At 38.0% G+C, this 26,895-nt stretch overlaps 1 protein-coding gene and 1 long non-coding RNA gene across 9 annotated transcripts in view; one reads left to right on the top strand and one right to left on the bottom strand.

The window, feature by feature from the left end:
• The window catches only part of LOC125804545 (uncharacterized), a 57,985-nt gene extending 49,894 nt beyond the window's left edge, over positions 1-8,091 (top strand). Inside the window, exon 3 of the long non-coding RNA XR_007440652.1 lies at positions 8,003-8,091. This is a non-coding gene — a long non-coding RNA (uncharacterized LOC125804545). The remainder of the gene's footprint in view (positions 1-8,002) is intronic.
• pclob (piccolo presynaptic cytomatrix protein b) overlaps positions 1-26,135 on the bottom strand; it is a 129,302-nt gene extending 103,167 nt beyond the window's left edge. For 6 of the 8 annotated variants that reach the window (XM_049483372.1, XM_049483371.1, XM_049483370.1 and 3 more), the window contains exons 1-3: positions 13,125-13,235; positions 7,888-8,676; positions 5,149-6,075 (exon numbers count right to left, since the gene is read on the bottom strand). In XM_049483372.1, the coding sequence (XP_049339329.1) occupies positions 5,149-6,075; positions 7,888-8,475 (1,515 nt within the window). In that variant the 5' untranslated portion in view covers positions 8,476-8,676; positions 13,125-13,235. Of the gene's footprint in view, positions 1-5,148; positions 6,076-7,887; positions 8,677-13,124; positions 13,236-25,956 lie in introns of those variants that run through there. The other 2 variants (XM_022679579.2, XM_049483373.1) reach the window with 2 other exon arrangements.
• Positions 26,136-26,895: the final 760 nt, after the last annotated feature.

The following is a 26,895-nucleotide window of genomic DNA, read 5'->3' on the forward strand; positions in this document are numbered from 1 at the left end:
CAGATCTACTTAACGTTCAATGTAAATTTGACGGACTTCAAATATTTAAGTTATTTTAAAGCATTTCTATTGGTCCATAAAATATAGACACAATGTTAAGGAACAAACCAGAAAAGGCAAAAGGGAAGATGCTTAGAAATATTTCACAAAGTAACAAAATTTGACCATATATTGTAGAAGAAACAGCCTCATCTTCATTGATAGTTTTTGGAGACACTACAGTAGAAGTCGTGACGTGGGTCTGTGACGTGGGTCTGTACAAAAATGAGATGCAGAATATTTTAAAACAATTACACTTGTCCCTTTGCCTGAATCTCATAACTCAAGTATGAGAGTGTGTATGCTCGTGTCTGAACATAAAAAAAGAAATTCCCGATCTCAGGAATGTGGAAAATCAGCCAGTGAACATCATAACATGAGCAAAAATGAAGCGTGACATGTTTAACAATAGCATCAACCAACCAATGCAAAGTACAGCCCAGTAATTATCTGTCCCCTAAAGTGCTTCGTCTATAGAACTAGCAGCACGCTGAATTATAATGCCTTATTATCCAAACTGAAGAAACACTAGTTGGGAAGCTCCAATGATTTTATCAGTGGACATATGTAAATTTTGATATTTTTTAAACTCAGCTCCATCCAGGAAGAGCAAACACAATAGTGTCAGAACACAAAACATGCGAATTTGATGAACACTGTGCACTCTACCAAATACATCCTTTAAAAAGGTGCTTTAATTGGGTTTTTGCTAGCGCTTTTCGATCTAAATAATTCAGGTTCTTGAACTGGTTCTCATAAGAACCTTGGTGCTTTTTAGTAAATCAGCCCACATTATCATCAGCTTTAGATGAACAGAGGACAGGTCACATGAGGTGTCGACAACAAAGGGCCCTGCACAACAGCTTTCAGTTTGTGCTGAAGAACATACTATTATTTTGTTCCAGTTGGGAACGAACATCTTGTTTTTTTTTTTTTTTATTTGGTGCGCAAACCAAGACAAAGCCCGTTTCACATTGGTGGCAAAGAAGTATAAGGGAAGCCATAGAACAGTGACTCTTAGTCCGTCTAAAGAGTTTTACTCGGTAAAAAAAAAAAAATTTTTTTTTGGTCTAAAAGGTGTCATTCACGATGACATGGACCAAAGGCCCAAAAAATTGGTCTGTCCAAAAAAGGCATCCTCTGTCCAGGTCAACTGAACCAGTGTAAAAACACTTTTTCTAGATGATTTGAACTTTCCGAGCAATTACAATAAGTTAAGATGGGCTACTGTCACCCAATAGACAATAGAAGAATAACAAGAATCGGTGCAGGGTATACATCTGTAACAATGCATACGTTACCAGTAGTTACACAATTATTACATTGATGGTTCATGTGAAACTACACAGTTATTAGAGACATCCATTATAAAGTGGAACCTGACTCTCAACAAGGGATTGTCAGTTGGTTAATTAGTTGGATCAGGTGATGGAATTAGGGGAAATCTAAAATCTTCAGGCTGGTTCCCCCACATAAATTAGTCTATGAAACACTGATGGAAAAGAACTATATTAGTTTCCATAAAGAACTACATTTGTAATAAAGATTAGCCTTAAAGAATCTTTACTTGATGTTAATATTCTTAATATTCTTAAGCTTCTTCACACTCAAAAAATGTATAAATATATTATAAACATGCTTTTATTGAATAAAAAGTGGTTCTAGTATGGCATCCATCAAAAAACTATGTGAGGAGAGTAACATTTTTATCTTAACATTATTTTCACCCAAACAAATTTGTGTCTGTTCATGTCTGAATCTTGTAAAAGATGTCCTGTTTCACTCTTATAAAGGAGAAAAAGAGTGGTGTAAGCTGTGGGGATGTTAGCTGTGTATGAAAGGGTGTGTTTGACCTACAAGAGTGTGTAAGTAGCGGTGACAACAAATGTCAGGTCGTGACATCAGTCTGTTACGCTTGTCAGCGCATTTTGTGCTAGAGGTTAACATTATTCTGTATTCTGTAGAGACACCAGATATTGCTAGCTTCTATATACCTGCACACATTTCTTGACATACCTTTCTAATAAATGCATTCAGCTACTTTAACTTTCACCCATTGCTGACACAAATGTGCAAATTAACATACACACAGTTTGTCTAGTCCGTAGGGAGAAATACTACCAATAGAATAAAACATAAGCCTACTGGCACCATGGCTAATGGCAACAATGCTTCAAAATCAAGCAGAAAAAACTTTCCTGGACAGTAGAGACAATTACTCCAACAAAATATGTTTTTTTCCATACAGTAGTCCATGTATTTTGCAAAATGCAAACAGGTAAACTTTCAAGAGATACATGACTAGATACTACACTCTTCGACAAACATTTCTTTTGGTGATGCCCTACAAGAACCACTGTAAACTGGCAAGCAACAACCACACAACAAGCAACCACCACACAAATCCCTTAGGTCATTACAGTGTTCTCTAGCTTCTATGAGATATGGCAAAAGTCATGAGACTAGGGCTGCAACTAATGATTATTTTGGTAGTCAACTAATCTGCCGATTATTTTTTAGATTAGTCGATTAGTCAACAATTATTTCTGCCATGTCCTCCATCTCTGCATGCCGTGGGTATAGCTGCTGTTTTTAGCTTTCTCTGTCTTCCCTTCACGTCGATAGAAACAGCTGAACAAGGGATATAAATGCCCTTCAAATGTTCAGAACATTGCCATTTAAATGTGGAAAATGCTGATATTTAGTGAAGAAATGTGTAATCTGGGCACTTTTGGAGGCCAAGTTGAGTGTAAACTGTGTAAGTGTCCCCAGTACTTTGTGTAGTTCTGCAGATTAACGATTAGTCGACAATGAACATTTGGAGTCGACTATTTTTTTTATGATCGACATTGTCAATTATATCGACTAATTGTTGCAGCCCTACATAAGACATGATACTGGTTCCTGATCTTGTCCCCTGACTTTTGGCACATCAGTATGTATTTGCAATAGAGATTTATATGAGTTTATGAAGGCAAAGGTTCTTTATGATATCAAAACTTCTACTTCTACTATGGCAGTGGTTCCTTAAATGTTTTAGACCATGTACCACCTAAAAGTCATCCATATGAACATATGCAAGCAAACTAGGGGTAAATAATAAGGAGACAAAATGCAATGTGTAATAAAGCTGTTGGATATCCCTGATATTTATTAGAAATTATGAATTAATGCTATTGAAATTTATATTTTTATCAGATAATGACAATATGTCATTGTCTTTAATGAAACCAGTCCAATTCTTAAGACCCATATATTTGCTTGTATAATATGTTGCTATTGATACTAGGGGTGGGCGATATGGCCCTAAAATAATATCGTGATATTTCATGGTATTATCGTGATAATAATACTCTTGGCGATATGACAAAAAAATTTAAAATACAATACTGAAACAAAACAATTTGATATTGAACACCCCTAACTGAGGTATTAAAAAGATACAAGAAATTTAGCAGATTTGTAACAGAAGTAATTAATCCAGAATGTCATAAAACTAATAATAATGCACTCCAAATATCTCCATATATCCAGGATTAAAGTAAAATAAATTATACTGGACAGATCTGTGTCTAGTAGATATTTATTAGGAAATGAGAACAGTGTGAATTTGTTTTTTGCTTAAAACAGCAAAAAAGTAGTACCCTGATGTGATAATTAGGGGTGAGTGTTAAGGCACGAGATTTCAGGGCATAACATCATTCACGATATTCAAAAATTTTGGCGATATTATCGCATACAATACGATAAGGCACACCCCTAATTGATGCACTAAAAACTTAAAAATTTACTGGTGAACCACCTTGTTGTGCCTTATGTACCACCAGTGGTACATGTGCCCCGGTTTGAGAACCACTGTACTGTATTGCACGTCCCAAAGAATAATTTGTAGCACCCTTATTTGAACAACACACTGTATAAACTCACAGCACAAGCTGACAAAACAATCCTGCCAATCCTGTCAAACGTTTAGGATACGCAACACAAAAGAATCCCAATGACAATGCTCCCAACTTTCTATAATTTCATTCCTTTTACAGCAGCATTATTACGACTATCATGGACCAAGATGAACTGCACAGCTACAACAGCAGATACAACGCCCTCTGTTTGTCTGATTGACAGCATGATTCATTTGCTGGCACAGGTTGATATAAAAGCCTATTGTGTGCCACCAGGTTCTGCGAGCCAACTGTTCTGATGGGCGCGTCACATCACCATGCAATGTGACAGCTGATAATGCATTCATTCCTACAGTGCATATCTTTATGCAGAGAATAGACAGAAGTAATTGAAAATCAAGACACATTCTGTCTCCAAAAAGCCTTGGGTACAGTACACGACTTTAAAAGTTGAGGCAGATTCTAAACAGACTGGCAGACTCTCACACTTACTCACTGAGTTTTCCTGATTTCTATTGAAATAATGCCTATTGTTGCACTAAACGACTAGGGACAATACTGTACACTATACAACTTCAAACCAGAGACTGTAAAAAAAAAAAGATGGACGCCGTGTCGTCGTTCCCATTCATTCAATGAAAATGAAGCCAAAATCTTCCGCCGTTGTTGGTGATCCTGAAACCCGAGTCTGCGCAGTAGAGACCAGAGGAGGGAGGAAGACTGTGGAGAGACAGCCAACTCATTTGAATAACCCCATCCCTGAAGGCTGCCTCGAGGTCACAGGCTGCAGAGCGGAGCGAAGCGGAACCGATGCTCTGTTATTGGTCCCGCCCATAACCAGCCCTTTTACAATAACCACACCTTTTTAGAATAGAGCTGAATAACGTTTTTAAAAACAAATTCTGTGTGGATATAAAAAGTTAACAATATAAGCAGAGGTTACACTAGCTGTTGCATTCAAATAAAGGAGGTAGAATTACAGAATATTAGAAAAAAACGTGATTGAAAGTCATCTGTTTTGCCATTGAAACTTCTGGGGATGGGTGGCTTTCTAAAACCAAACAGCAGGGGGCGCCGGACCTGTGGTGGCTTCACTTTTAAGAGACGATGCTCTGTTCATCTATACACAGTCTATGCTCCACAACTCACTGTAGAAACGGTAATGTGAACATACAGATACACAGTGTAATTTAACTGCTCCACTTACCTCTGACTGATGAGGCGTTGGGTTAAAACCACATTGATTGCACACAATGTTTTTACACTCAGTGCAGGAACTGTAGTTAGGAGGATCTTTCTTGAGTTCCACCTTGCAGATCAGGCAGGCTTTGGGGAGGGCTTTTGGACTGCCTGGGTTTACTTTTGGAGCTTGAGAAGAGGTGGGATTCTTTGCTTGGGCTACAGATGCTTTGGTTGGCTGCATGTCGTCCTGTTTCTTTTGCTCTGGTGGCTTCTTCTCTTCTTGTTTTTGGGTTGCAGGAGGTTTGGAGGAGTCCTTCGAAGGTTCCGATCCTTTGCGAGATGCAGGAGGTGTATTAATAGAGGTCTGGGAAACAGATGAGCCTTTACGCGATGATGAGGGTGATTTAGAAGGCTCATCCTGAACAGCTGAAGAGATCAGATTAGATGCTGAGCTGAGGAACGAGGAACCAAAACCTAAAACCTTTCCAGAAACAGCAGAAGCAGAAGGCTGAGGAGATGGTGATCGAGATCGGGCACCACCAAATCCAAAACCAAAGAAACCTGATTGTTCCTCATGGGGTTCAGCCTTTAGTGATGGGTCAGGCTTGGCAGGGGATGGGTTAGTTTTTGCTGTCTGTTGCTGAGATGGCTTTTGTTGTAATGGTGGGGTTGCAGGAGCACCAGTAGCTTGTTTTGCTGCAGCTGAGCTGATCTTGTCTGGTGGTTTCTGACCTTCTGTAGGTTTGGTTTGCTGGTTGGCCGATGGAGGTAACCCTTTGTTCTGAGGTGGGTCTTTCTTTTGTGCTGGGGAGGGACTTTGCTTTCCAGGGGGCTGGGATGGTGTGGGCGCTTTGCTAGGCTGAGATGGTAGTTTCATCATGGGGGGTCCAGGGGGTTCTGCACCTCCAAGAGCTCTTTGCATCTGGCAATTGAGGCAAAGCCATTCCTTAGCCTGCAAATTAATACACAAATTCACATATAAATTCACATTTTGTACTGAATAGGGTACCATAATTTCAGAGAACAGCTCAAAAGCTTTATGTCCTTTTAATTGCCATACCTGACTTTGCAAAGTATTGCCAACCTCTTTCTGTTGCACACCGAACTTACTTTTATCAATCATTGTCCTTTTCCCTGTTAGCTAGCCTAGCCCCTTTTGGATTACTCAGTGTGGCATTTTATTGATCTTTATTCTTTTATTCTTTATTCCTTTGACCAAATTTCTGATTGGCTCTCTTGACTTATGCCTCATTCAAGACAGTTTGGCCTGAAACCTTTTTCATTACCTCAATGGTAAATGGCCAAGGCTTAACTTCCATAGACTGGCAGAAACAGCTAACTGAACTGACCTAGAGTTCCTCTGAACATAAATTTCAACATAGTAAACTTTTTATTCTATTCTATATAATGCAGTATGTCCTGCAAAAATCGGTTTCAATGAATTCTGCTCAGAGACGCCCATCTCTCTGAAGGGAATCTCCACACTGACTGCTTCTGAAGACTCAGCAGTTCTGTCTCAATACGCTCTATAAGAATTCTTTTCTATTACCATTGATCACAGTCAGCAATGCTGAATGGGCATTTTTTTCAGAGACACATGAGTAGATAGTAACTTTGACTTATAACTTACTAAATACTTCACAACACTCTAGACAACAGAGCAGCAAGACTTAGCATGCTTTACCATATTTTATTCATACAATAATGTGAAAAAGGCATAAATGCATAATTTGGGGCAGTGAAACAAGTGCACAGTGTATTTTATTTCCATATCTTTTAAAATGTGTTTATTACCTGCTGGCATCTTTTACATATTACTGCATACATTCGGGTAAAAAAAATAAGCACCATCAAAATCATTGCCTTTAAGGTATGTATTTTAACAGATGGACATTGAAGATATGATCTTCATTTGAATATAATTAAACACATACTGCTGTATGTATCCTTTTTTGTGACAGATATGCTTTCCCTCCTGCACACCTGATGAAAATTAGGCTTGTTTGGTCTCTATTTGATGGTAGATGCTGTACTTTAGATACAGATCAGATACAGGGGTCAGATACAGTAAGAGCTACCTGTAGGCCCTGCGATAGATAAAAGTGCCAAAACTTTGTATACTAAGACTGCCACAATTCATGCTCAAAATGTTATCCCACAAAGCAACCCATAATTAAAAGTTAGGCAATACTTACAAGAAAACAGCATTTTGACTAATTACATTTTACAGATTATTTAAAAAAAAAATGTTTCTACAGTTTCATGTTTTTACCTATAGTACCTCCTATCTCAGGATCAATCAAGTGAAGTTTAAATTAAAAATAAATAAATAAATGTCAGCTCTTTAAAAAGTGTAATCACCCTATTATGGCTATTAAAGTACAATGATATCAGTAGCAATAAATCAGTTATTTCTGGGGTATACTGTCCCAATATATATATATGTATATATTCCAAGACACTTTGTTCTAGGCAATGTTCTTTGCAATGGCACAGTTTTATAGGGACTCAAAGCAGTTTACATACTCTAAAGCTCAAATTAAGGTAATGCCTAATGGCAGATTTACTGGGTACAAACAGTTTGCATCTCCTAATAGGAAGCTATAGTAAACAAGGCAACAGCGAGTCCTAATTCTGTGCCTATGCATAGCTTTTACTGTATGCCTGCATTAGTCTCATTACTGCCTGAGAGCATTAATACACTAATGCACAGAGAGAGAATTGGCAGTCGTTGAGGAATGAGTGAAAAATGTGCACTACTTACTGCTGCATCTGGAGGACTGAAGCCGCACATGCTGCAGACCACCGATTTACACTGTGTGCAGGTGTTATGGTTGGGTGGTTCCTTGGATTTTAAATTGAGTTCTGTGTTTTTGCAGATTGGGCAGAGTGACTTCCCCCCCACTTTAGCAGCCGGTTCTGCTTGGTGGGCTCCAGGCCCTTGAGGTCCACCCCTGCCCCTTCCCTGCTGTGGAGACCCTCCCCTGCCCACTCCTGGTTGCTGTGGACCTCCCCTACCAGCGCCTTGTTTCTGGGGGCCGCCTCTGCCAGCTCCTGGCTGCTGGGGTCCACCTCTGCCCATTCTTTGCTGCTGAGGACCACCAGAACCACCCGAACCTCCTCCTGGGGGCTGCTGCCTGCTTTGCTTTGGAGCGCCTTGTGAGGCAGGCTGTCCGTTCCCCTGCTGCTCACCAGCTTTCGGCTTCAGGGGGCCCGGCTGCTGCTGTGGCTGCTGGTGCTGTTGTTTGTCTTGTCCAGCCTCGCTCTCATCCCCGAACAGACTGAGCTTGTTTACTGCAGAAGACATGGCACTCAGTGGGTTCCCCCCACTCAAGAAGTTGGAGGAGAACATGGTGTCGGAGGGGTGTACGGTTCTAGGAACTGGTTAAAGGGAGGGGAAGGTTGGAATGGGGGGCCTCACTGGTGCGGAGGCCCGAATTGCCAGTAGGGGTGCAGTGAGGGCATCAATGTAGTATTGCTCCAGTTGCCTTGGAGTCCAGTGGAGGCTTTCTTCTCCAGTTTTATAGATCCCTCACTTCTGCCACCACATTCCCTTGGGAGAAGAAATAGATAAAAGGGAATGGAAAGAGAGAGAGAGAAAGAGAGAGAGGCTTGTTAACACTGTATTCAATCACCACTAGCTTTCCCCAAAAGGGTGATCATGTCAAAGTGAAGTGACAGTCACGTTTCTAAAGACCATTTATTTTAAAACTGTGTTGGGATTTAAAGGCAGATTGGGAGATTTGTCTTTTTTTCTCTACAAAACGACACAGGACTGGTAAAAAAAGGGTGAAGTAAAACTGGAGTTAACATCGGTGGAGTAACCTTTAGCCTAGAAATTATGATACTGTTAAGCCCATATAGACACAGTGAGAAACCAACACTAAATCATCCTCCTCACAGAAAGTTAACCAGAGTAAATCCACAACCTACAACTCCAGGCCCCTGAAATTGTAACTAAACAGTAGTCCCTAGGGTGTAATAAAAGCCAGGGAGCATATGGGTTTAAAAACTCCAGCAGCACTGCTGCATCTGTTCCACTCATACCAGTACAACTTACCAATGCCAGTGTCATTAGAATGGTGAGAATGACCAAGCACCCAAATAAAAAAGTCATGTGGGCTTCTGCATATTGAAGAACAGGGTGAAAGGAGGAAAGTAAAGTATGCAGAGAAACAGATTCAGGACTACAGTCTGTTATTATAGAACTACAAAATGCTCCTACATGCTTGTAAAGCTCAAAAATGGATCTTGAATTTCGAAAAAAGAAAGTGTTGAATATATACATCTGTTTGCAGATGTGGAACCCCAGGTCAAATGTCATGTTTTATTGATTTTCAAAATCAATCAAGTCAAAATAAGAACAAATCCTTCCTAAGAAAAAATCCACTGTCATGCAATGTTGTACAAAGGTGATACAATACTGCATGTTGTTATTTTGTTTCTTTTGTCCCAATATGCCAAATAAATAATTCAGCAAATAAACTAAACAAATAAACCATTGCAATTCATACTTTGCAAAAACAAATGTACCATATAACCGAGTTCCCTTATGTGATATGTGCGCACTTATATACACTATACATAAATCATCACACTCCAAAACTAATTCTGCATAATGGTCACTTTACAGGAGAAGGCACATGCTCTTAACCTTCAAAAAGTGCTTCTCAAGCATTTCTAGTGGTCCACTCATCATCAAATGTTCACACACTATAGAGGACAGCTGCTGGGTTCAAATGATGTAGAAAAATTAATATGGGAATATATATATTTTTGGATAGCAGTGATGGCAATGCCAAAAGCCATGCAAATACAAAATATACACATTTATAACATTAGTTAAAAATGTTTTAATTATTAATAACCAGTGTCAATTAATAATGAGTTGAGACATTTTATAAGTACTGTTAATTATTGTACTCCTATTGTAAAGTGTTCCTGAATTGTTAAAATTCCACAGTATTTATTTACCTATTTTCATGCTCATGCTAATTTCTGATTTTTAAAAAATAAAAATAAATTAATACTACAGATTACCTGTAGTGATTTTTATTCAAAGAGGCTAATTAATTATTACTAATTAAACAGGATTAATCACACCATAACACAATCTGCATTTGGTCATTGCTTTAGAAAGCGCTGATGAAATATATTTATACAATATATTTATGATCTATCACAATTCAATATAACACTATAGAATACTGTAGTATCACCCAGATCTATAATATACTATATTATACTATTTCACTATACACTATATTACTGTGCACTGGACAACTGGACAAATGTGAGGGTGATTATGATAGAGTAAATACCAGAATAGTGAAATATAGTATGAAAAGAGGATATTAATGACTGATAAATAATTAAATATAAATTAAGAAAGGCACCTAATTTAAACATATGAATATATCAGGTATTGTGCAATAAGCACTGTCTCACTGCATGGAGTAACACACACTGCATGTGTGAGGAGAACATCTGACTGCCTCTCCGTTTAAAACATTGAGGGCTTCGACGTTTCCCTTCAGCACCTTGGACAGCGGTCCACACCAGAGCCATTGATCACGTCTCGGTGTTCCTCACACCACAAACGTATTCAGATGTCTTCCTTTCAGTGTGAAATACAACCCGGACTGCCCACAACCAGAGCTGGCGTGTGCTGAATGCACAGTCATTCACAGTCCTAACTGTGTGCAGACATGAAGATGAGGATGAGGAGGATCAAAATGTCTACAAATGATTCTTAGCACGTTTCACACCTCCAGCTTACACTCCCTGCTAAATGCACGTGTTGCCATATAATGATATTAAGGGCACACAAATTTGCCTTACAGACAGTAAGGTAGTAGGCACTAGTCTTATTGTATCTGCACTAGTTTTATGGTGTGTTTAAACCATTGTGAGAAAAATATGTCTCACATTCCGTAGCTGTGAGGAACGTTCCTATGCCACAACCCTCCACACGTGCAAGCATGTACCCAGGACTAATTAGTATGCTACACACTCACTACCAGGCAAATACCAGCACAAACTGACAATATAGACTTGACAGAGTCTTCCTTACCAAATTCATATGGACACAATTTGTACGACAATATATTTCTTAATTTCAAGCGATACAATATAATTACTATACAATATCAATATAAATAATTTAAAAAAACATCAGAAAACTAGCCAAGAACATCTGAATCTAACCATTCATGTAATGCCCTCTTTAATGAAGAACATGACAGATGCTGTTAATAATGTCTAGGCATCAATGGAAATGGTCTTTGTACTGTTGGGATTATGTATGTATCTGTATTTGGTTTTAGGACTGGAAGATACAGTCAAAATTAAATGTCTCAAAACATCTTATTTAAAAATACTAAAAAATGCAATTATATATCAATGTTATATATTTTTTATAATTATATAAATATCAATTGTTGTCAAGCCCTCCTACTAACTTCTACAGCCGGCTTATGGTGGGCTTCATCATCTCAGTATTGAACATACTGAAGGCATTAAGTGTAACATTCACATACATTCCTACCATACACTACTACTGCCACGCTACCTACTAATATGGATATGAATGGGCTTACACTTAGGGCTGGGCGATATAATGGCCAACATTTATATTACCACACTATAAGCTCTGTCCAAAACAAAACAAGCATCTCCAAAACAGCAAATGTACAGGAGAGAGATAAAACCATCCTTACTTTCAATGGAGCTCAATGCAAAAATAGTTTTTTTTTCAGGGAATTTCTAAAGATTTTATATCTGTTCATTCAACAGTTTGAGAGTTTGTTTTTTGTTCAAATTATGCAGTAATACTTTTTTTCCCTTGGACACTGACGCTATTTGTCTTCATTTTGGTCGATATGATATAATTCTAACAAGGCCACAAACAATAAAACGTCACAGAAAAACAGCCAACACAACATATGCCTTTGTGCACAAATGTCTAAAAAAAGGTACCAGTTAATTTAATGAATGTGCCTTTTAATAAGAAATACTTATCTATGTAGCAATTTTTTAAAATCATATCACTATTATTAAGACATTTCCTAAAGCAATATACATGGACAACAACAGTGAATGTCTGTACCTACAAATATATATATATTTATTTGATATTTAATGTAATGCTCCTCTTTAATAAATGTTGGTCAGTGAGAGACGCTGTAAATAATAATGTATATTTAAAAATATATGTTTATATACTGATATTAAATCATGGTATGGCCAAAATTTGGTCCATACGATATAAATCTGATATCTAAATAAACAATAAAAAGGCAATTAATGTAATGTGTCCAGTAATGAATGTCAGTTAGTGACAGATGCTGTATATTATAACATTTATTGAAAAATGTATATATTTATATACTGATACTGAATAATGGCATGGCCAAATTTAGACCACAGTATATGTCTTGAGTCCATATATAATTCTGATATGCATTTTCTATCATGATATATAGTGATATTGAATTATTGCCCAGCCCTACTACAGACTACTACAGGCTGCTTGTATTGGGTTATATCAGAATTAGTATAGTACTGAACATGCTGTAGGCTGTAGATTACAGGTTAGCTATAGGTTCCAGTCACGACCTGCCATGTAAGCCTACTACTAATGATATGGATGGGGATCCTCAGGGACCTGAGAGGTGGAAATACGGCTTACGCTATCCCCGTACCGCTGAGAGCTGAGGTTCCTCGCCCACCCCGGTGCTTGTGCCTTTGCCCTTGACCATTTTAAAGCGCCTAACTGAGGCTGAGGCTGAGGCTGGAGCTAACCTATTTCTCAGCTTTCTCCATCAACAACCACAAGCTTACCGAGATGGGCAGCAGCATCCAGTTCAGACAGACAGCCGACAAAACCCAGAAAAAAAACACAGCCCAGCATCAGCATCCATTCCCGGAAGATGCCAACCAAAACAACAACACCACAGTGCTGAATGAAGCCAATTCTAGTGTAACCAATCGCTCTCTTACCTCATGGTGAGTTATTTGTCCATTTTAAGCGGTTATCTGTTCGGCTGTTGGTCGCTCCGGGCTCCGTAGTGGATGGAGGTTACGGAGAGAACCGTGTTGTTTTTTTCCGCACCTGTTTTCAAGCAAGCCCCGCCCACTGAGCTCTGATTGGCTGGTAGTAGCCAGCCCCCTCGCCTTATCAGGCCGGTATTGGATCGTGCTGCCTACTCACTCTGCACTGTGAGCGTGAATCGTCAGCCAATCAGAGAAGCGCAGGGCGGAACCTCGTCCGAAAACGCGTGGGAAAAGCAAAATAACGCCAGGGAACGTGCAACGTCTCGGATTCTCGCTCTACTGCGCATGCTCCGAGCCGTGACAGGTGATCAGCACATCACCTCAGGAAAACTGAAGTTAAAGGGACTGAACGAGTCGTCGTTTCCACGCTAATGTGTTTACACAAAAATCAGCTGGGCAAACTGAACGAGTGGGATGGGCTGAGTACACTGTGGTTAAATAGTTTGCTGGGTAGAGATCTTCTCAACATTCACAGATACAGTTTAGTATGTCCAGATTAAAAACAAAAAAAACATTATTTTAAGTGATGGTAAGCGAGCATTTAATGTATTTTATTTGATATGATATGATTTTTTTGTTGTTTATTATGCATGCATTTCTCTCAAGGTCAGATAAGTAGCTCCAACTGCAGGTGCACCAGGATTATTATAGTGAACATCAATGACCCATGACCAACCGCCATTTCTCCCTCTCTCTTACCCTGCGTGCACACCACAAGTGAAAATATCACTCTCCATCTCCAGTGCAGCAGCCAATGAGTGGCTGGCAGATGTGTTTACGAGCTAGTAGACAGGCTGTACACTGTATTTAACAGTGTTGTTGAATCAACCAGTATAAACAGAGTTGCCAGGTTTGCGTTTTTCCGTCAAATCGGGCTTGTTTTAAAATCAAATCACAGGTAAAAAATTCAGTTGTGGCATGGTGCCAAAAAATAAAAAAAGGAATGAATTTGAATTGGATGTTACCTCAACATGATGGGCAAACGTGAACAAGTTGACACTAAAATCAACCAACCAATAAAGTCAATGTAACCAGAAATTACATTTAAAAAATGTGAAAGTAAGAGCAGTCTAATTATGTTACTATTAAATGTTCTTGACTGGAATATAAAACTATTATAAAGAACTTATAAATCAATAATGTCACAATATAATTAATGACTTTAAGAAAACTGGCAGTACTGATAATAAATCCATTATAAACAAAATACAAAAAAGTTGTACACTCACAGTTGTTTTGCCACTTGTTTCAAACGTTTGACAGACATATGTATATTTTAGGCAAGTATAAGCTTCTGAAGGGCAGGTTTTAGAGTGATTTTGGGTTAGATATTTTCGTTTGACCTGGCAACCCTGAGTATAAACAATATACAGAGCTTCATTTATTTCATACCAGGGCCTTTTTTATACTCCAGAGGTTCAGCCACTGTGTTGCTTTTGCCACTTGCGGTGTGCATGCACAGTTACAGTTTTGGAAAACAACTCTAGTAATTTTATAGCCAGATTGTCTAGTTGGACAGCCTTAAAGAGACTTAAAGAGACAGCTCTGACCGATAAGAGGAGCAGTACCTGCGTGGTTTGTCAGGGCACATTTTGGTGTGTTTAGGTTTTTCCTTGTGTGAAAGCAAACCAAACTGAGGTTAAAACACTCCAAGTAAACAAATTCATTAACTGATTTGGACCAGGGGAAAAATACATGTGTAAAAACATCTTTAGTGACTGACAAACTTTATCCAATATCAAGAGGTAACATTACTGTTAGTCTGGCTTATGTTGTGTTGGTTTGTGTGTGTTTGTGTATTTACTTGAAATATTATATGGTAAAGGACTGCAGTACAAAGATATATAACTATTACAAGCCATATTCATGAGGGCCCTTCATGTCTCAAACTACTAAATATATGGTCTGCGTCTTACAGCTCTGAGAGCAAGGCTTTAGATTTTTTACCAATCAGAATCACATCGGTAGGTACATAAAACATAAACTCCTTCATAATTTATGCCACAGAATATGTTTTTTCAAAGAAAGAGTATCCCTATTGTTTATATTCCATTGCTAAGTCTATGCAGCCATCCCAATTATTAAAGTGTAATTTCTGATCCTATGCAGCCAATGGCCTGTTTTTTTGTTGTCCAAGCAAAGTGAGCCATGCATCTTCGTGGCTAAATGATAGGTATAGCCTTGTATCAGTCAGATCTGTTCCTGAGAGCAATTTTAATGACTGCTTTTCCTCAGCTAATGGCCAATCCATAACAACCCAACAGCTATGCTGGGCCTTCTGACATTACCTGAGTCCTTCATACAGCATCCTCCCCCTACCAAAGACTGTGTGTCATTATATTGTCTCCATTAATGGAGAATATAAAAGCTAGACATCACTAAATGTCTAGATGTTTGCAGACACTACTTTAAATGAATGTATTCAGCTACTTTAAAGTGTACTCATTGCTAACACAGATGCACAGGTCAAATGCAAACAAAATCCAAAACAGCTTGTCTAGTCTTTGTAGAAAAGTACTGCAAATAAAAAAAGCAGATAAATATTGAACATATTGACTCCACCATGCCAGTGACAGGCTAGAGAGGTACACATTTACCTTGCATTAGTTGTAGAGTCGTAGAGCTGTGAAACAGTGTGACTGTGTTCTCTAGAATGATGGTGCTTCACCCAATGTTTTTGGAATGATCTGAGGAGTTTGGAAATAATGTGGTAGGGTGGTGATCAATCAATATCCTGACTTGAATGCAGAATTAAATTAAATCTTTAGAGTAGTGCTCGAAAATGTAGCAGTTTTTTTTTCTTTAGACACTAGAGACAGTTACTGAAATAAAAGCAGGATAATTTTTGAATGTCCTTGATTTAAGAAGAAGTAATGTAGGTGCAGTTGTCCCAATATGTTTGTCCATATAGGCTACATGAACACTGCATCCAGCATATATGGTTACAGCTCCTTAATGGTTCTCACTGAAGAGCCCTCTATGGCTCTAGGAACCATGTTTGGTTTAATGTTGTGAAACCTCTCAAAACATATTTCCTCATAACCTGGATCAAAACAAATTTGCATCCATACTATCCAACTGCTATCTATTTATAAAAATGGTCATCTTCGTCTCATCCAAGCTTAAAGAGGCCTGATATTGCAATGAGCAAATGAGCAAACCTGGACGCAATCATCAATCATTTCCATTTCACCATCCTGAGTGGCAACATATCATCTGAGTGGTCTGATAATCTGTCAAATATAGGGAGGACCCTGACAGCCCTCGCCTTTTATCTTTTATCCGTTTGATCAAACTGAATGAAAGGGCATGAAAAGGCTATGATCAAGCCCCTCCTAGGGACACATTCATGTTCCTTTGTCCTCTGGGAGGCTATCTGAGATTGTCGTCGGTGCTCTCCAGCTCCCAGTGGACAGCTGGTGGACGCGAAGATCTGAAAAGCAGAATGAATTGGGAAGTGCATAGCTTGTGGCTCTTGGCTGTCGGCTCGCAGCCCAGATGAGTTTTTTTCTCCTAAAAGGCCCATTAGATCAAAGCAAACATTCAGAGATGTCTGAGCCTGAGCCTGTCGCCCCGCAATGCGAAAACAAGAGTGGTCCAAACAGTCTGGCAAGTAAACTCCAGTCTGCCTAAGTGGTATCCCTCTGGGGCACAAATCACACCATTACTGTATTCCTTTCCAGCACTCATTATATCCTGCCAAATTGAAAGAAGCTTTCACTAACACTTTACCGTTTACTGCAGAGCTGCTGTGTGTCGGTACAGACCACCATTCGGAAGACACTGGGTTTAATTATTTCCAACCAAGTTGGTTGCAGGGAAGCATATTAACCATCATGTGCAACCTCTGTTCATAGGTCTCAAACAACCAGTGATGTATATCTCTTATTAACTTATTATTCTCTTATTAAGTTGTAACACTAATATTCAGAATGCCCTTATATTTAAAATACTGTTAAAATACTGCAAAAAGTCAATGACTAAACCTAATTTAACTAAAAAATAACCCTAGCATTAGCTAGAATAGGATATTTCCCAAATTAAAACATCCATCTCTGGTTGTCCTATTATAGTGGTCTTAAACCCTTTTTCTTAAGAACCACTTTGAAAAAGACTACACGACTACATGTCCAGCACAACCATATGACAAGAACAGTGTGGAAACCTATTGTAGAAATTTCTAAGGATTAAATGTCTTTTTTTAATACGTGTAGCACATAAATGTACAGTATTTTAAAGAAGACAAGTCTCAAAATCTGTTTTTACAACTACAGTTTGTTTTTTTCTGGTCCGACTCCATAACATCCCTTGGTTTGGTTTGTTTTCACACAATGAAAAATACAAGTGCAACAAAATTTGTCACGCAAATCCATGTGAGAACTTTCTCTCAGACTCTAGCAGGTAGTAAATGTGGGAAAAAGTTTCTATGTTCTGTTTGTTTGCAAATTTCCACACAGAAATAGCATTTGTTAATAGTTGTAGTACTAATATGGGTATATACCATGTTAACTGACTCCATGAGCCATGTAGCGTAGATCAATGGACTACACCTGATATTCAGTTCAGTTTAGTTAAGATCGGATCACATTCTAAACCACAAACAAATCACTCCAGATTTTTTTTAGGACCGGACTGAGACTGACAGTTCTTTTGGTCTGCATTTTGGTGCAAATATGTATTCACTCTATTCAGACCTGTCCAAGCAAAGTGCAGGTGTGGAAATGCTATAAATAATTGTTGTGAAAGTTAAGGTTTTTGGCATTAATAAACACAGGTGTATGAAAATGATTTAGTTTAGAATAACTAATTTAGAATTGGTTTGCACATGACATGAACCCATCAGGCGACAGCCACCAGTTTAACAGTCTATTGGTTTCTAATGTTGGTCAGAATTGATTAGATTAGATCAATTAGATGTTGCCATGCTACATTAAGAAGATGTTGGGGTTTGGTTGTTTAACATGACAAATAAAAACAGCAAAATATCAGCGTATTCCACAACAAACTGACATTGGCATTAAACATTGGCCAGACATTGAAATACTATCAACATTGGTGACCAGCTGAAGGAGCCTTAAATCGATTCTCATGTGGTCTTAAATAGACTCAGTCCAACATAGTCTTGGACTGCACTGCATATTAAATGCCATTTTAAATGTCAATTGAAAGGACAACATAGTCTATAGCTAAGCTTAATCACTTTCTGTGAAAATAGAGTATCATAGAGTAGTAAAAACATTGCACCAAAGCACCGGTACTTGATGTATTTCGGAAAGGGCCTTTTTTGGCTCCAATTTAAAATAGCCCCTGCTACAGGAAGGCCATTTGGACGCAACTTGGCCGAAAGACATCTCATGACGTGATCTATGCCATTACTTACATAAGCTGTGAGAGAGTGCTCTATCCTCTCAGATTATCGTACCACTGGGAAAATCCTACATTTGCTTGTGTGTTTGGCATACACACTCCCATATAGCTAAGCTCAGTTTCTTCTCTCGGAGTAATGGAAAAACAGCTCCAGTGCTCAGGGCAATCTCCTGGTGCAGCATCTCCTGAATGTGAACAGGGAGGCTGCTCACTCCCGGAACACGGCGAGTGAGCAGGAACGCTGAAAGCCATTAAAAGCGAGAGCGTGAGCGAGGGAGAAAGACGTGATTTTGCGACACTACTCGTGAACCGTGAGAGAGTTAAATGTGAGCAGTGAGTGTGTGTGCGTGTGTGTGTTTGTGGGGGCTGTGAGTCGTGCAGGAACTGAAGCCCCCACACACACCCTACTCCTACTTGGCATGTGTGTCATGTGCTGGGGGAGGCTGTGGGCGATGATGGTCATTTGTTGCGTCACGCGTGGGGTTGTGTGAACAGCAGGAAGCTGGAATCACTCTCACTCTGCCTGTGTGTGTGTGTGTGTGTGTGTGTGTGTGTTAGCAGGACACACATGTCCTGAGAAGATAAAAGCAGGGCTAATGTAGAATGACCAAAGCAATAAAATGGCTGTTTACAAAAATGTGCAGTTTTATGAAGCCTTTATTTCTGTTTTGTCTAGTGTGTAAACATACACACTTGTACATTTGTGAGCACAGAACAGGATAGTCCTAAAATACAGGCTGCATATTGTTTCACACATTTAATGGGTATAGACCATATATTTTTAGACAAAAAGACAACTCATCAAAAATGAGTTATTGATTTCGAATTGATTTCTATATCTGACAATATAATGATGACTGCAGTATTAAAGCAGTGGAGTATATGTTTATTGGTGAACCAGCACATCTACAATTAATCTTTAGTACCCTGTTGCTGGTTGGAAATAAAACCTAGATTCATTACTATAAACAATATGGTTCCGGTTCATAGCAGTCCAGGTTCTTGTTCTTGTTCACAAGACCACTGCAAATGAAGATGAACTGAGCATTTTAAAACATTTTTGGGCTGTTTGAATGAGCAAAATCTGTTCAGAATGATGTTAAATAACATTGCAACACTGAAGAAGCATAGACCTATTATTTAAGAAAAATCTTTAGAAATAATACAAACAGATTTCCGTCCAGACCCGGCCTGAATTTGGGTAGGGCATCGGGTAGGGCTCAGGCAGAGAATCTAAACTCTACTTAAAGTACATTGTAGAGACATGCCTAGCAGTCAACAATCTCTCACTAGTAAGTAGAATGTTAAACTGAGCTTTTTAAAACATATTCAGTCTGTTTAAATGAGTGTAATCTGATCAGAATGATGTTAAATAACATTGCAACACTGAAGAAGCATAGACCTATTATTTAAGAACAGATTTCCGGCCAGACCCGGCCTGAGTTTGGGTAGGGCATCAGGTAGGGCTCAGGCAGAGAATCTTAACCAATCTCTACCAAAAGTGAGTAGAGACATGCCTTGCAATCAACAATCTCTCACTAAGAGCAATTCAGGATGTGCATTTTTGTCTCAATTATCTCTATTATTGTTAATTTTCACTTTTTTTTTTACATAATTTGAATCTGGTAGTGCTTTAAAGTGTTTTTTTGTAATGAATGTACCAATAGAAATGCAGTAAGTGATAATGCAGTAAAAGAACTGCACTAAAATTATGCTCTCTCTCTCTCTCTCTCTCTCTCTCTCTCTCTCTCTCTTTCTCTCTATAAAGCTACTGTACTATGCAGCTTTTAAAGTGGCTTTTAAATGGCTATTAAAGCAATACCTACAGCATTTTCTATTCTGCACAGTGGAATCTGCAGTTCCCCTTGAGAGCCTCCATTGTAAGAGGAATACTAAAGCTGTATGAGCTGTATGAGCGGTATGAGGCTACAGTCACAAAAGATCAGAAGAGCTGTATTCATTGACTGTATATATGACCTATATATGATATGCCATCATTGGCATGCAGCCGTTATTGGTCTCTGGGTGGAAATTACATTATATTGATGATCAGGTTCACATAAGTCCTGCTGTCACTCCATGAAAATGATGAATGTGGTGCAGTGGATAACAACATTACTTGCAAGAGAGCTACCACGTCATGTGGGAGACTGTGGTTCAATTCCTGGTCTGGGTGACTATGCTTTGGCTACAGTCCTTGGGCAAGACACCTAACACTACAGTGACCTCTGCTCTGTAACACGAATAGCCTTGTAAATCGCTCTTGATAAGAGCATCAGCTAAATGCCATAAACCTAAATGTCAATTGAAACTGAAGTGATGAATATACTTTTATAAACTTTTTTGATTATTTGCATTAAAACATGCATAAAAAAAACAAATGTAGTTAAATTGTAAGCGTGAGATATACAGTATATTGGGTTTAACCCTGATTAATGTGTGTTTTAATTAAACAAAATGCTGATCCACACTAAATGTCGCTATCCAAAGACATGTGCTCATGATCTTCACAGACACGTACAGTATATTAAGTGCGCCAAACTTCACAATCAGGACCGTTTCTGCTTCTGCTTCATTAAACTCAGAATCGGGCTTGACCTTTAACATCTTAACCTCCACAGACATGTCCACTCAACATAAGCAGTCCTCAGGTCTATACCTTTTAATAGCTGGTTTTGCTCTGCTTTACATTCTATGCAACCTTTCTGACCTTTGAGAATACAGTGAATCTGCGTAAATGGGGCAGGTTGTCTCAGTATGGGCAGACTCCAGAATGAACCCATCTAAACAGGTTGGCTCGTCTACACCGGTTACTCAAGCATTCGCTCCTATTAGAGCTCCAGAGAAGAGGAGGAAGAGGAGGAGTGGAGGCAGCGAGGCCTACACGAGCCGTGACTAGCCTCCCAGAATCTCAACTGACTCACAGAGACACATTCTGGACTGAGATTACACACTCTCTGAACCCAGCGCTGCTCTGCTATTTCTACATGTATCATCACTGTCACACAAAATCATCTCAAAATGCACAACTTTATATCAGAACCAAAAAAAAACATGACTTTCAGTGGAAGTTAATGTAAGAAGACTTATTCCAATAGAATTTTGAAGCATTTCTGTTGGTTCATTCATCATGAAATTAAATTTCAATGTAAATGTAAAGAACAACTGCCAAACCAGTGTTGTCAGTTCAGTTATGACTGTCGTAAAATAAGTTAAAAAACATTTGTTCACATTTTGTGAATTTGTCAAGTTGTTTTCAAAATATAAAATAACTTTAATATATATATATGTGTATGTTTAACATTCTAGGTTTAGAATTATTTTTATTTATTTTGTTGACATACACGTTTTGTATATACTTTATTTCAGTATAATTTAATCAATTAGGAACTGTATTTTTTATGTTTTTATCATTTTGCTGCAGTAATGACATTTTCTTTAGATTCTGACCAGTTTTGTGACAACACTGTCTTATTTTCTAAAGTAAAAAAATATTTAATATTAATGTTCTTGCAATAATGACCACCCCATCAAAAAAGGCTTTCTGACTTTCATTTGTATAAGTTCTTAAGGTGTTCTTAACAATCAGCATATACGGGATTCCTTTTCTCTATATTTTGTGTTTATAGCTCTAAAGAAACTTAACACAATTATTTAAAATAAAATATAAGGAAGGTGCACTGTAGGTGCACTTTTTTTTCAATACATTTTACACCATAGCCTAAATTCCTTAAAATAAGAATAGATTGCTTATAGAAATGTCATGTGATTCCATGAAACAAGTGAAATACATTAATTATTATTACTTTTAAACTGCTTACAGCCGCTAATTTGAATTCATCTAAAAGTGAAAAAACAATTGTGCATTGTTTTACATCAATGTAAAAATGTGTTTTTTTGTTATTTAACAAAAAATTACAGTTTGATTTGCAGATATAGCACTGACAGATACAGCTGCATGAAAATGCATGTAAAAAATTCCATACATGAATTCTATACATATTCTATTTAGGTTCATGACTAGGCCATGAACTGTACTTGAGTGTACATTACAGAAGCAATTAAGTCAATGTGCATGCAATACTAATTAAATTCAGGTCTTTATATAGATTGTGTGTGCGTGTGTGTGTGTGTGTGTGTTATAGAAACAGGCCTGTCTACATATACAGTGAGCACTACATGTAGTCTACATGTTGTTTGCTATACTGGGGGTATGTGAAAGGAAGAGCTGCAGTGCACATGCACTTGTTCTGTTTCTGGAGATAATAAAGCTAGCTGTAGGGGATGTGAGGCCATGTCTGCTCTCCTGTCTGAAAGCTCTGCCGCTCCACTGGCCCTGACACACTGTTTCATCAAGCATGCATAAACCTTCAGACATTTGTCATCTACTCTCAGTGGTCACCAAGACTCTCTCCTCTGCCTCTTGCTTAAATATTCTTTTTCTCTCTCTCTCTCTCTCTCTCTCACTCACACATACACACACACACATGACATGGTGGTATAGTTACTGGGTGTTGTGCTGGTACGAGTGGATCAGACACAGCAGTGCTGCTTGAGTTCTTAAACATGTCAGTGTCAGTGCTGAACTGAAAATAGTCCACCAACCAGAAATATCCAGCAAAAAGTCATGTCCAAGGTTCATGCACGTTTGAACCAATACATTTCCATGATTTTTTCATGACTTTTCATTCAAGTCAAATTTTTATGACCATACAATTTTTAAAACATCAGTGCAGACATGGACAATACAACCAAAAATCAACTAAAACTGTAATTAAAATTGATTATGGGAGTTCCAAAATTATTCAGATGAAATGCTGACACACAATCTTTAATAATAAAATGTGCGTCAGATCCTGAGAGCTCCATTGTGTGGGGCTAAATTACTGAATTAACTCTGAGCTGACGTATTTGTTAGCGCAAAATAGCTAAATAGACAGAATTTCCATGACTTTTCCAAAACCTTTTGGGTGTTTTAATATTTGCAAAACTTATCCAGGCCTGGAAATAGCTATTTTCAATTTGCCTGATTTTCCCAGGTTTTTCATGACCATATGAACCCTGCATGTCAGTGTCACTGCAGTACTGAAAAGGACCCACCAGCTTTGTGGTTGTCTATCCTGCGGCTTCCTGACCATTAAAGAAAAGGGTCAAACGGGAAAATAAAAGTATACAGAAAAACAGAAAGACTGCAGTCTGCTATAATAGAACTTCAGAGTGCTTCTAAATGGACAGTGGGTGTACAAACAAGAAGGTGCTTATCAGATTCTGACTGGACTGTGTATATGATATATATGGGAATAAATGCTGTACACTTTGGCTGCACAATGCTCTTAATAGTTTTATTTTGTCTGCCACTGTTCAGATAATGCAGAAATGTGTGGTATGATCCTCTATCCAAACACTAATTGGTTTGTTATGTGCTTTTAGCATACTGATTAGGGTTGGAGGGTTAGTTAAAGCATTTTTAATGTATTACATCATCCACCAAACAGATTTAAATTCTTAAAACAAATTGAATGACTTACACTCTTCAAGCCAAATATGCCATAGAAGATAAGGAATCATTCCTTAAGTATCATTCATGTAAAATGTAAGAGAGTAAATAGCTTTTAAACTAGTGAAGATACTTTGCATCCAGTGAAGGTTGTTGTTAAGAAAGCTTTAAAAGGTTGTTAACACTCATGCATCAATGTTACATCTTGTATGGTATTCCTCAGAATTATTACATTCCAGAATGTTTAACAAAATATTGAGCTACAAATCATTTATCATCTATAGGATGAATTTTACTATATTGGACGAAAATAATAGCCAGCATTGCTTTAGCAACAAAAGTGGTCTAACTGTATATGTAAAACTGTTTAAATCCTGTTCATGCAGTTTGCCATCAGCTGATAGAGACATGTGACATTTTATTATATTTAGGATTATATTTAAAAAACAGCATTCAAAAAATTAAAGGGATGTTGCCAAAGAAGATATATTTTTCATCTAAACAAACATTTTCAATTGATAAAAGAACATCCTTTAATTTGAGATTTTTTTTAATTCATTGTCATAAAAATATGACTTTTCCTGTACTGTTCAGTCCTGTACACTCTGTTCACTCTCATTCAAACGTATTCGTGTTCCAAGGCACAAAGACAAAAACAGATGGACCAGCTTGCAAACAAACACACACACACACACACACACACACACACACACACACACATACTAACACACTCACAAACACCCACTGTCTTTTCAGCTAGCACTCACACACCCAAAATATTTATGAATCCCAATTGCATCTCGATAGTCTGATTTCACACACTATACGAGAGCTTATATCTCTAATAGCATACACACATACACACACACACACACACACACACACACACACACGTATACACACACACACACACTGCTTAAGAGTGTAGAGTACATCAGAGGGTCAGGTTGTAATGCATCCAGTAACCTGATCACACACTGTTTGCCAGTTTCATTAAATTTAAATACCTGCCCTGGAGAGGTAAAAAAAAAAAACCTGGACACTATCTATTTAGAAAGAAATGGCTGCTCCAACATATATAAATAGACTAGTGACATAAGATATTTTTTTATTGAATTATTTTATTTATTCAAGTTAATGACTTCTTTTGTAGAGATGTGCAATAATGAATTCCAAATTGAAGCTTGTGTAATTGAGATTTTGAGATCCATTTTAACTTATAATATGAGAACTAAGGATAGTAACTATTAATTTTGTGTATTTTTTGAGAATCTATTTTGGTGCAATTCTGACACTTATTTAGATTTATAACAAATAATATAACAATTAGCTTTCATAACGAAAAAGAATGGATATCAACTTTTTCTACATATTTTTACATCTACCTTTTTAAAAAGGGTACTTGATATAATATAACACTGAATAAAGTGATTAAATATAGCTTAGAGCATAGTAATCACTTATAGTAAAATCGTGTGCAATCTATGGTAGATTCTATTTCGTTTCATTTATAGGCCATGCATCATATGTTTGCCAGTTTCATTATTTCATTAAATAAAAAAAGACATATCTGTTCAAACATATATAAATAGACTACTGATGCACTAGGATATGATATACAAAAATAAAAATATATATATTAGAACATTATCCATTCATCATTAACTTTTGACACAATGTTAACATATACAATGTATAGTGTTGTACTATTGTATAATAGTATTCAATGTATGAATGTATGTTCATGCATGCATTACATACATATATACACTGTTCTGTATGTGTCAGAAGTATATGTATATGTGTGTGCTCATATATGTAAGTGTGTATACAGTATATGCAGATGTGAAATAGTTCAATTATCTGAAATATTTCCATGTTTGAACAATGTTTTATTAATAAAAGCTCCCTTACCTTGATTTTAGCCCTGAGAGAGCAAAAGGTTGAGACCACCTAAGACCACCTGGCTGCAGTATATCAGGGTGTCTGTTAAGCTGTTAAATCCGCATCTCCATCAGTGTGGGTTTGTCCTCTTCGGCCATGTTCACAGGCTGCTACTGCACTGCCACCACCACCACTAACGATAATTTTCCCCACCACTGACCACTGCTAACTGCCAGCCTAAAAATACTCTTAAAGAGACAGCATCCCTGCATCCCTCTCCCTCGCTCCCCCCTCCCTCCCTCTCTCTCTCTTCTTGCCCTCCAGCTGATCAGGGACCGCCCCTTAATCTCCTCCTGCCCACACAGACCAATCAGAGGCAGTCAGGAAATCTGTAGTGATGTGTAGTAAGCAGAGAGAGAGAGAGAAAGAGGAAGAGAGAGAGAGAGAGAGAGAGAGAGAGAGGAACCAGGCAGCTGTGAATGAGAGATAGAGAGAGATGGATAGAAAAGAGAAACAGCAGGAGATTATAGGCTTAAGAGATGCAGCACTTTCTGATGGTGGTGACGTGGGCGGGTTATTTCTATTACTACCGTGTCTTACTGCACAAATCACAGAGACTTCCACTAGTCCTCTGGCTCAAAATACAGCAGAGTCTGCAATGATCTCCTTTCCACACTCAGAACAGAACGGTTATGAAATGCTGTTTATGGCTGTTCATCAATGTCACTCACTGGTGGCCATAACAGTGGCTAAGGTCAACGTCAGACTCCAGCTAAACACATTGACCTTCAGCTTTCCATTTGCCAGTGAGAGAAATGCTGGAAGAAAAATAATAATAAGAATAATAATACATATTACTGAAAGAAATAGGGGTTGGACAAATGAAATGAAAAAAAAACACCTGTCATTTTAGTGTGGGAGGTTTCATGGATAAATTGGACCAGCCTGGTGGCCAATCTTTCTTAATAA

Source organism: Astyanax mexicanus, chromosome 9, assembly GCF_023375975.1.
Source record: "Astyanax mexicanus isolate ESR-SI-001 chromosome 9, AstMex3_surface, whole genome shotgun sequence".
Classification (NCBI taxonomy): domain Eukaryota; kingdom Metazoa; phylum Chordata; class Actinopteri; order Characiformes; family Acestrorhamphidae; genus Astyanax; species Astyanax mexicanus.